The sequence below is a fragment of the Austrofundulus limnaeus genome, unplaced genomic scaffold, assembly GCF_001266775.1.
Source record: "Austrofundulus limnaeus strain Quisiro unplaced genomic scaffold, Austrofundulus_limnaeus-1.0 Scaffold94, whole genome shotgun sequence".
NCBI classification, from domain to species: domain Eukaryota; kingdom Metazoa; phylum Chordata; class Actinopteri; order Cyprinodontiformes; family Rivulidae; genus Austrofundulus; species Austrofundulus limnaeus.
The window spans coordinates 732,942-744,285 of record NW_013952496.1 but is presented as its reverse complement, the minus strand read 5'-3'; the positions used below and the strand labels follow the sequence as shown (position 1 = coordinate 744,285).

At 37.9% G+C, this 11,344-nt stretch overlaps 2 protein-coding genes across 2 annotated transcripts in view; one reads left to right on the top strand and one right to left on the bottom strand.

Moving 5' to 3' along the window:
- stoml3a (stomatin (EPB72)-like 3a) overlaps positions 1-6,783 on the top strand; it is an 8,851-nt gene extending 2,068 nt beyond the window's left edge. Inside the window, exons 2-7 of the mRNA XM_014012753.1 lie at positions 1,848-1,951; positions 2,039-2,111; positions 2,190-2,272; positions 3,247-3,450; positions 4,799-4,933; positions 5,023-6,783. Of these exons, the coding sequence (XP_013868207.1) occupies positions 1,848-1,951; positions 2,039-2,111; positions 2,190-2,272; positions 3,247-3,450; positions 4,799-4,933; positions 5,023-5,214 (791 nt within the window). The 3' untranslated portion in view covers positions 5,215-6,783. The remainder of the gene's footprint in view (positions 1-1,847; positions 1,952-2,038; positions 2,112-2,189; positions 2,273-3,246; positions 3,451-4,798; positions 4,934-5,022) is intronic.
- mtus2b (microtubule associated tumor suppressor candidate 2b) overlaps positions 5,327-11,344 on the bottom strand; it is a gene marked incomplete in the record, with an annotated part of 39,914 nt that continues 33,896 nt past the window's right edge. The window contains 6 exon segments of the mRNA XM_014012752.1: positions 5,327-8,128; positions 8,365-8,462; positions 10,069-10,188; positions 10,265-10,363; positions 10,438-10,511; positions 10,593-10,698. Of these exon segments, the coding sequence (XP_013868206.1) occupies positions 7,921-8,128; positions 8,365-8,462; positions 10,069-10,188; positions 10,265-10,363; positions 10,438-10,511; positions 10,593-10,698 (705 nt within the window).

The window sequence follows — 11,344 nt, the reverse complement described above, 5'->3', positions numbered from 1 at the left end:
CCTGAAACTCTCAGACTGAAGAAGTCTCTTGGAGGAGAGACGAAACGTTTCATTAGAGAAGAACCCGTCCAGAAAACCTATACAATTTTTTTCTTTTTGAATTGGACATTATTATGTAATATATCAAGACTTAAAGGAGAAATAGTTTAAGGAAACTGCCAAAAAGAAAGTTGTTATTGTTTTATTTACAGGCATTGTTGTGCAAAAGTTTCAGGCAGATGGGGAAAAGATGTAATGTTTTCGATGAGTATCATTTAGCAAATTATAGTCATCTAAAAGAAGAAAAACTAATTCAGAGGCAGCCCTTTTGCTTTCAAAACAGTGGCTCTTGAACTAACTAGATTTTTAAAAGACTTGTCAGGTTTAAAATTAACCAATTCCAGCAAACTTGATTCATGATCTGTTTCTGTAACCATTAAACAATTTAAACAGGAGATTTAACTCTGGGGCTGAAGGCAGTTACAGTGTGAGTCAAACACTCGTAAGACTGAGTCCAGCAACAAAAACAGAGGCTCTCCCAGGCAAACACTTTGGGTTCAGGAAATGCTTAAAAAAGAGCGTTAAAGGCACAGTGTTGGATTTTGTCAATTCTTTTAGCCAAAATTGAGATAATCACTAATGACAATAATAAAAAACATGTCTAATCATTGCAGGCAAAGACCTTGTTTTATTATTTTTACCTTATAAAAAGCTGTTTATATCTCCATGGTCGCAGGTCGCCACTACAGGCAGCCGCCATCTTGTCTATGAAGGCTCATGAAGGACAAACTGCGGTGGCGACGTCAAAAACGGTTTTAGTTGTAATACTATAAATGTAGTATTTGTTTGCTATGTTTACATGCACAAAATTTTTTAATCGGATTGAAATGTATTCCGATTAAATAATCCGAATGTACTGTTTACATGGACACACTCCGATCATGAAAAGTGTTTACATGCACCGGAGTTTTATTCAGAATAAATAAACTGGAAATATTAAAGACAGCAGACAGTTGTCAACCTAGATAATTTAGTGCTGTAGCTTGTTCTTGAAATCAGAAGATGGCACCAGGAATCAGTGCCATCAATTTCAAATCTGGCAGAAACCTTTTTGGTAGGTATCCCATCTACTGGTCCTTTGATTTTTAGAAGTGCTAAATAAATAGTATTGTTGTTTTTATGTTACTTTGTTGTGGTGTATGCAACAGGTCTCTCTTGTAAATGAGACCATGAGTCTCGAGATTTTCCTCTATAAATAAAGGATAAATAAATAATGATGCTGTTGTTATACTGAAAACATAAACTGGGGTGGATAAATGTGGGTTTTCTGAACAGAAAGTAGAGAAATTGCATTTAAACGTCAGGTGTAAATGCTGAGTTCTAGACAATCTTGCTTAAATTGGCTGAAAAAGCCAAAATAAAGTTCTTAAAGCTAAAACAGGCAGAACACTAACTACAAACCAAAGCAGCAAAAGTGAATTACTACCTCTGTGTATTATTTAAAAACTAAGTTCGGCTAATTCTAATAAAAAAATCCAATTGTATCTAAAATTTTCTGTGATGTTTTGTAAGTTTTAACAACACTCGAAGTTTTGGGTCATGTGGTTTTCCTCGGAGATTAATTAGGTTATTAGCAACAAAGGGAATATGGGACTTTAGCAGAGCCTCGCCTGACGGCGTGGATGTTTTGTGTAACCTTCAATAAGAGGTTCTCCTCCCGTCGGATCGCTTTACAGTTTAATGGGATATCAACAAACTGACTACAAGGGCTCTCTGTCTGGGCTTTCAGCTTTCAGAGAATGAAACAAATGTGTCTTTTGAACAAACACGGCAGATACTTCCTGTTGAAGCATTTTTTCTCTCGGCAGCGAAAAACACAGGAGGCCTGGGATGTTTTGGTTGGCTGTTGGTGATGATATCCCTCATCTTCATAGCAGCAACATTCCCACTCTCACTGTTTATGTGCATCAAGGTAGGGTTATTGCAAAAATCTTTGACAAAGATTGAATTAACATCCTATAAACGGCTGTTTCTCTGCGTTGCCGTTTCTGATGTGCAGATAGTGAAGGAGTATGAGCGAGCAGTCATTTTCAGACTCGGTCGGATCCCGGACAGGAAACCTAAAGGACCAGGTTTGTGGTTTTTCAATTAGTAAGTGAACCCGGATGACCTTTGTGATAATCTGGTTCGTTGTTTTTATCTCTTTCCAGGACTTTTCTTCATTTTGCCATGCACTGACACCTTTGTGAAAGTTGATCTGAGGACTGTAACGTATGATATCCCTCCACAAGAGGTTAGTACGGGGGGGTCAAACTCATTTTCACCAAGAGCCACATGATCATTGAGGTGTCCCTCAAAAGGCCACTTATAGTTTACATTGATGTTTCATGTTTAACCTTGACTAAACAGGAAATGTCATGTTCCTTGTGTCATTGTTACGGCTGAGTACCACTAACAATAACTGAGCTCTACGTGGTATTTCCTGCATAGAAACAGCTTTTTAACAGGTTGTCTTATAAACACAGAAAAATATTATACATATGTATGACTGAATAAATGTGAAACAAATAATACAGAAATACCATTAAAATGAAAGTAAGAGTTTTACTCACCGAGTTGTGGTGAGTAGCAGCCATTTTGGATTCTCCCACTTTCTGATAGGGAATTTCCACCGGAGGGGCATTCCAGTTTAAATTTTCAACTTGTAAGTGGGAAGTTCCCACTTTGCAGTACAACAAGGCTGCAGCAAAAGTAGCCAGCAAAAATGCAGATAAATGCTGGCTACTTTTGAACCCTGTGCAGTGCCACCTAGTGGTGGGATGTCAGATTGGCGGGTAAAATAATCAACATGCATTATGTGAGACGTAATTTATGGTCAATGCTAAACAGAAAAACAGATCTCAAAGTGCAACCGTAAAAGAGCATAAAACAGTAATAATAAAAATAAAAAAGTAAATAAATAAAATAATAAAAGAGAAGTGCAAATGCAGCCTACATGTACATTTTTTTGTTTTTATTCAAAGCTAATCAACAATTTTAAAGATAATGAGCTAGTTTTGGTAGAAGCTGAGAGTCATTCTGAACACGTATTTTACATTAATGTCATTTCCAAAATTTGACCAGAACACCTACAAGTATAACTGTGTCCCCTCTCAGTATAAAACGATCTGACTTTCAAACTCTGATGTAAAAAAAGGTGGCAGGTGATATCATGCATTTCTTCCAGAAATTCTAGGCTTTTAATTATTTCTTTACTTCTTTTTCCAGATCCTAACCAAAGACTCAGTGACGGTGTCCGTGGATGGAGTGGTGTATTTCCGAGTCCACTGTCCCATCTCATCGGTGACCAACGTGTACAACGCACACTTATCGACACGCCTGCTAGCTCAAACCACTCTGAGGAACGTCCTTGGCACCAAAAGCCTCTCAGAGCTTCTGTCTGACAGAGAGGGCATTTCAGTCAGCATACAGGTCAGAATAAATGATGGTGACAGATGTAAAGCTGTTAATTTAAAGGAATAGTTCAAATTCATTTTGATGTTTTTTTTTCTTTTTAGTTTAACTACTTCATTCTAACTTTTTTTTTTTTTTCAAGTAGATGTGTCCATTTTGGGCTCTGCGGTACAGATCCAAAGCTAAAAGGAAAGTCTTTCCTAATAAGCTCCACTGACTCAAGTGGTTTTAAAAACTGTTCAGCTGAAGAGGAATGAGTCAGAACCACAAAATGTAGTCACGATTTTTATAAAGTTGCATAAAATGTAAATAAAATGTAAATGAAACGCAGGGCTATTCAACTAAATCGCTCCGGGGGCCGGGGCTACTCATAGCTCACTGCTCGGGGGTCTGACATTTGTATTATTTTTTGTTTTTTAAAATAATTTTGTTGTATTGAAACATATATTTTTAAATGATTTGTAATTATTTTTATATTTATATTAAAAAGAAAAGAAAATGCATTGGTTAAGAGAAGTTATGTCTTACATTCATTTAGAGAAGATTAGATATACTGTTAGGGGATCTGTAAACAAATTCTTTGACATCTGGCAGACATTTATATCCTACGTGGAAAAAATTTCTGCAGGTAACTTTGTCTAATGGTCAAATAATGGTTCTTTGTACACAAACCTGTGCTTTGTATTTACAGATACATGAATACAAGATGTATTTATGTTTTGTTAGCAGATCCGGTATAGGTGGGGAGGAATGGGAGGGTTTTTAGGGGTGGTTTTTTTTTTGTTAGTTTGTTTTTTGTTTGTATTTTTATTAAAAATAATTAAAAAAAACTTTGAAAAAAAAAGAAAAGAAAATGCAAAAAAAATTGTAATAAAATATATATTTTTTGGGGGTGGGGGTAACGGAACAAGTTTTGTCTTGTTTATTTTATTTAGTTGCGTTAAAACGTATTTTTTAAATTTACAAATGATTTAAAATCTATTTTTATGTTAAAGTTAAGAAGAAAAGAACAAACAAATAATAAAAAATATATTTTTATCTTATTGGCGGGCCAGATGGAAGTCACCCATGGGCCAGATGTGGCCTGTGGGCCGCCAGTTGAATAACCCTGATGTAATGGTTTGCAAATCTTCCTAAACCCACATTTTAACCACAGTAAACACATCAAACAAAGAAACTCATAAATGTTTTTAGTGACCTATCAGCATCAGAATCAGGGTTGTATTTACTCTAAAATGAAAATAATGTAAAAACGTCACAGACTTGAACATTTGGGTGCTAATGATCATTACGTTAACGCAGCATTTATTATTTTAGATGTGAAAACAGGTTCTTAAAACCAGACTGGCTGTTTTTCATGTGGCAGGAAACCCTGGACGAGGCCACGGGTAAATCGGGCATCAAGGTGGAGCGCGTGGAGATAAAAGACGTGAAGCTGCCTCAGCAGCTGCAGAGGGCCATGGCAGCAGAGGCGGAGGCCAGCCGGGAGGCCAGGGCCAAGGTGAGAGCAGAGCGGGACTGGAAGATCTGAATTTACAAAAAGCAGGGAGGTTTTTTTTTCCTCACATAACAACTCTGTCTCTGTTTCAGATTATTGCTGCCGAGGGTGAGATGAACGCCTCCAGAGCTCTGAAAGAAGCATCCCTGGTGATCGCCGAGGCTCCCTCTGCTCTCCAGCTGCGATATCTGCAGACGCTGAGCACCATCGCTGCAGAGAAGAACTCCACCATCATCTTCCCCCTGCCTATGGACATGATGCAGAGTTTCATGCAGAGGAAATGAAGTTCTGAACTCCAGTCTTCTGCTCTGCTACTTTACTCCTTAAAGTAAGTTTGTTCTTCGTGCAAGAGGGGAGAAAATACTCTTTGTATTTAGAAATACACCAAAACCTTGCTTTCGTGTACTTATTGTATACTCTTAATCTGATTTAATACGTAATACAAAATGCAACACGTACATTAGAGCCGTTTACCTCTCATCGTTGACCACAATGTTGCAACACTTTCAGCTCTGGAGGAGTGCAAATAAACAAACAAACAAATAAATAAAGAATAATACAAAACAATGTGAACCAAAAATAATTCACAACAAATGATCTTGAGCAGAAATTTCTTGCATACTTGATTACAATCGACAGGCTGAACCAGCCTCGTGACAAAAACTGTAAACAAAAGCTCTTATTTGGACGGTCATTCAGTGGATTTGTACAAGATGGTGTCCACAGGACACAGACACACAATCAGTGCAATCAAAGTACCTGAAAGAGAGGAAGAGGGTTTCCAACCTTCTGCAAGAACCAAACTACACAGAAATATAAGTTGATTATTTAAAGCAGCTACAAATTCCTGTTAGAGCAAACTGATCTCTACTTGTGTCTGAGTAAAGAAATACTGCAATATTATTATTATTATTATTATTATCATACTGTGGTGTTGCTTCAGTGTACTTATATATTTTATACTATTCTTTTAATAGTTCTACCTCCTGCTAACATCTATGATTGCATAAAAATCTTTAAAAACCTTTGAGATGATTAGCTACTGTATGAAAACACCAGAATGTATAAAATTAAACAAAACAAAACTTATGGCAGTTCCTTCCCTTTGATGACTCCTAATTCCTCCCAAATCCTGAGATTAATCTAAACAACGAGGAATGAGGTAAAATTCAAATCATGTTGTTTTTTTTTTCTGCTAGTTTTGATGAACTTAGTAAACATTGTAAAAAGCAAACATAAGCTGTGGAAATCAGGATGATTTTTTTTTCTGTGGTGAAAATAATAAACTTTTAGTGTAACTAACCACTAAATAGTTGCTAATTAACATGCTAGTTCATTCAATCAATTAATAATTGATAAATAAGTTGTTATAAATTCAGAATGAAGTTCTGAGTTTAAAAAAGTTTATTATTTTGGGTGTTTTGAGGCAGAAAACTGTTCTGTTTCTACTTTCTAAGACAGATTAGGAAGGTTATGTTTAGAATTCATAATTAAGAGTTTATTTGTAGAATTAGGTTATTCAGAATAAATAAATAATTTACACTAATTTACGTGTTAAGAAGCATCTAGTTAGTGGTCACTTTGTTTTTCTTAAACTGAAAACACAAATGCACATTTGTGGCGATAATAAAAAGAGCAAAGATTTCCGCAAGCTATGGGTGTAAAAATTTGAGAAAACATAAAAAGTTTTCCTTGTACACAGCATTAATCATTGATTCTGCTGCTAAACTTCTACATGTATACCTCAGGAAGCATTGGAGCAGCTTTGTCTTTTGTGGTTTTGTTTTAATCTGAGTTTCACAAACTGTTCGGGAATTTTCTTCAAATAAACTTTTCATGTTAATGAATCATGAGAATGAACTTGTTGCTTCTTTCCTCTTCCACTCCCTGTCGTCACACGTTAACTAAACTGACAGTTCGTTGCGGTTGGAAGACAAACCATGCTTTAAAAAGAGCAGAAACCTGTACAGATCGTACAATGTTTGCCGATGTCATCATTATTTATCGTAACTTATTGATCCGATGACACATTTTAGATCATCACTATTCTCGAGGACTATTCAGAATTATTATTATTATTATTGGCCACTTTATTTCATTCACCTGTTCAATTGATTAACACTGTTAGCTAATCAGCCACCCATAAAAAACTGAATGTGTTTAGGGTTTAAAATACAAAGTGGTTGTTGGTGTCTGAACATTTCAGAAACTGCTGATCTTTTAGGATTTTCACCCTCCCGTCTCTCAGGTTTACAAAAAAATGGGCTGAAACGAGAAAAAAATCCATAAGATCAGCAGTTTCTGAAACCGTGCCATGCCTAAATCCCCTCTTTCCTATTTTGATACTGAGTTCGGACCACATTTAAACCCCTAAACGCATCGACTTGCTGCCCTTTGATTGGCTGATTAACCGTGCTAACAACAGGATTGGTCAGTTCGATGGCTTGAGTCTTAGATTATCACCCTCACTGCATGAAATTTGCACCTTGAGAGCAAAGAACTGTGGGCAGGTTTGTGATTCGACATAAGAGGCATTGCTGGTGGGGAAAACGAAACGGCTGAAGGCTGCTTGTGTTTGTCGTTGCACCGTTCGTGTTTGCTCTGTTCGTTCGTCGTCCTGTTTGCTGAAAGCTGGAAGATGGAGGCAAAACCCCGGACGCGAGGCACCGGGGACTTCCTGTCTGCTCTCTGACTACAACCAGCAGGTGAAGAACGAGCTCACCGTGGCCGCAGTGCATCTCTTCTGGTGGGGCGTTTGTAGAGATTAAAAAAAAGGCCGAAGGTTTTTTTTTTTTCTCCTTTTCGAACAATCAGAGATGATCAATACAATTCATAATGTCAAAGATTAAAATGTTTGTGGTTTGGAAACGCGTCGCACAGGAAATATAAATTTCCTATTAACTTCTAGTGTCTTTATTAGTTGACCCCTTTAGCTAAAAAGATTGTTTTGTCACAAAATTTGCGCCCTGACAAAAGTCAAGCAGGAGGGGTCATTGATGGTAGGAGTGTGGACGTGCGGGGGAGGCCGGTCCGGAGGGGGCGCGGTGGATGGGGGAGGACGTGGGGGACATGTTGGGGCTCAGCTCGCCTGTCTGGAGACGCCACAGCAGCTCCTCGTTGGTGCGACTCAGACGCTTCTTCTCTTTGCTCTCCTTCTCCACGTGAACCTGCAGGTTGGCGTTCTCTTCAGTGAGTTGCCTGAAGGGGGTGGGGGGTGGGGTGGGGAGAGTAAGAAAATAAATCGTTTGTTCTTTGCTGTATCGGCGAGCATGAGGAGTGCAGAACATTTAAAGTAGAAATGCTTCCTCAGATTTGTGTTTTAGGCTTCAAACCATCTTATTTTAGTTATATTAGAAATAAACAATATGTAATATAAAAATACAACCAAACACGTTTCTTTCAAACCCATATAAAGTGTGACGGTTCACACAAACCTGGAGACCACCAGGTTCTTGTCGATTCGCTCTTTCAGGTCTTCGTTCTGCTGCTGTAACACCTGAAGTTTCTCCTCCAGGTACACATTTTTTTCGGCCTGCTCAAAAACACAAATGAAAAGGTGCAAAACATTAAATTCTTCAGAGGAGGAACGAGGATCTAAAGCAGCAGGAAGCAGGACAGATGAAACTAGACATGGGTTTCTACGATGTAAAAACAAGTGTGCATTGCCATGTAGCATGTCATTGCAGCATGGCTTTGCCTGCATCATTGGACTTACAGAATGAACTTTGACCAAGTTCAAATGTGCTTTCTATACCAGGTTGTGCCGTCACGTCAGCAGGTGTTTGTAATTAAGGTAATTGTGTGACAATGTGAAATTTGAAGAGATTTTTTCTTAAAGTTGAATTGTTGGGTTTTGAACCCTGATCTCCCACATGAAAGTCCATGACATAGACCATTAGACCAATTGAGCTGTGGCAGAAAGTGGTGGCAGGGGTTGGTTTGTATGTGTGTAGAAAGAGGCCACATTGCCAATACAATTATTGACACAAAATGCATAATCTTACAACAATAGAGCAGTATTAAGACAATTTTATAGTCAAACATCAAAATACAATCATTAGTATTGTAAACACTGAACTATTGAGATTAAATATAAAAAAACTATGGTGCAGTACCGAGTACAGCTGGGGGCAGTATTGGACCATTACAAGGCCACATTGACTCCCATTATATGAATTTGGAATAAAGTTGAAACATTATTATTTCAAAAACTACAAGTTGTACAGGTACCAAAAGGCATAGCCATCTTTTGGCACAGGAGCTTTACAGATATAAATTACAATGGCAGCTCTAGGACAAAGTATGCAGGAGGAGAAGCATGGCAAAGTTGAGATGACTTGGATGGGAAAHDRATCACAATAGTGTGCATTGCATTGGCAATGCACACTGATTATCTGAGTTATAACCTTAATGTGTGTTTTAGTTCAATTGGCTGAGATAGCCAGCTTAAATCAAGCTGATCCAAAAGGGAATCTGTTGATACAAAAATGTCTTCTGGTATTAGAACCATACTTTGAGAACCATTGATTTAAACATTTAAATCATTCAATTGGGGTTTTTATAAAGTGGAACTGCAATGCTTTGGTTTGAATTCCTTCTTTTTCTAACTTCATCCCTCCTTCACCCCTTTTCTGATGTGTGCCTCAAAGCAGCTGGCCTTGTCACTGTTCCTTTAAGAAGCTTCAAGCCCCGCCCCCTCCTGCTTCCAGACCGGTCCTCTCCGGCTTGAGAGAGGGGGTTAGCATTTTCTAGCTTGCAGAAATGTTTCATTTAAAGTTCAATTAAAAGATGTCAGCCAGGGAAGACTTGTCCATCCAGCCTTACATGTTGGAGCCAGAATCTGACCCAGAATTAAGATGAGGAAATTGTAGTCGGTAGGTCCAGATCTTCTTTCCGTCGCAGATAATCTGACGTAATAGTTCAAAAAACGTCATAGAAAATAGAGAAAACTGAATAGGTTGAAAACTATGACCCAAAAAATATTAAGATATCTTTGCAGCACCAGGAGAGAGTTTTCTGCACTTTTTAAAATTTTATATACAAAATGTAACACAAAACAACTTGAATCTAATGTAGCTTCGTACTTTCTTGGACCGTAAAGAAGGAAAGATAATAAAAATAAAAATCTTGAAACCTACTATTTTCTCCAGTTCTGAAATCTTCAGCTCCTGTTGATGGATTTGTTGATTCTTCATCTCCAGAACTTCTTTCAGGCTCTTCAGGTCCTCTTCGATGTGTTTATAAGGAGCCAGAGCATCCTGAACAAAAGAAGCAACGTTTCATCTCCCTGCTGTCGTCAGGACTTTACAGAGTTCTGAGTCGGGAAGCGCTCACCACTATCTGCTCGTCTGTGCTCTTACGAAGCGCCTCTTCGAACCTCTTCGCTCGATCTCTGAGGCTGCAGTTCTGAAACGTCAGCGTGTCCACCTGATCCTGGGAAACAAAGACGCTCGTTTACTTAAGTCACAATAAGATGTTAAAGAAGTGTCTTTAAAACAACCGTTAACCTGAAGTGACAGTCTGATCTTCTCAAACTCCTCTTCCAGAGATTTCTTCTGCTGTTCGTGAGCCATCTTCAGATCTGACCATCAGAAGCACAGTTTTAATTCTGCATGGAAAAAGGAAGCCGGTGCAGGATAATAGGTTTTAAAAAGCTGCTTACTTTTTACAGTCCTGGCGTGCTCCTCCTGCAGAGTGACCAGTGTGTCATTGTGGGCCGTCTCCATCTCCATCAGGGACGCGTCATGGTTTTCAGTCATCTCCTCAAGCTGCAACAAAGATGGCAACGTTTTGCTAAAACTAGCACACAACTATGGAGGACCAACACTGACAGAATTAGAAATAAAAACAGAAATGTATAATTGAACCAATAAATACACTTAAAATGCAGCATTTAAATTTAATGTGCATTTTTTTGTCCATGTGCAGATCGACTGTGCATGCTTGTTCTGCCCGGTTCAACTTAAAATTTAGTTTAAAACAAAGGCAAGAAGGAAAACACTAACCTGTGCCTCTGTTTTAAACTAAACTTTAAGCTGAACTGAGGCAGCACTAGCATGCACAGTAGATCTGCACATGGATCCTGCTCCTTCCTGTCTGTTGACCAATAAGAAAGAAGCAGAACCAAGAAGGACCGCCCACCTGATTGGCATAATGAGGCAGAAATGCATAAGTTAATGTAAATGCAGGAAACAGAGAAATGTAAAAGCAAAACATGGAAATAAAAAAAAGAAAAATTCTGAAAATATAATTAAAAATAATCATCTACAAGTAAAAGGAAAAACAAAATATAGATATTTTTAAAAACAGTAAAATGTCAATTCAGTTTTAAAATATACTGTATAATTTATTGGAATCAAGCTGGAAAAATAAATATGAATGTCATTTAAATTATAAACCTGAGGTAAAGTTCAC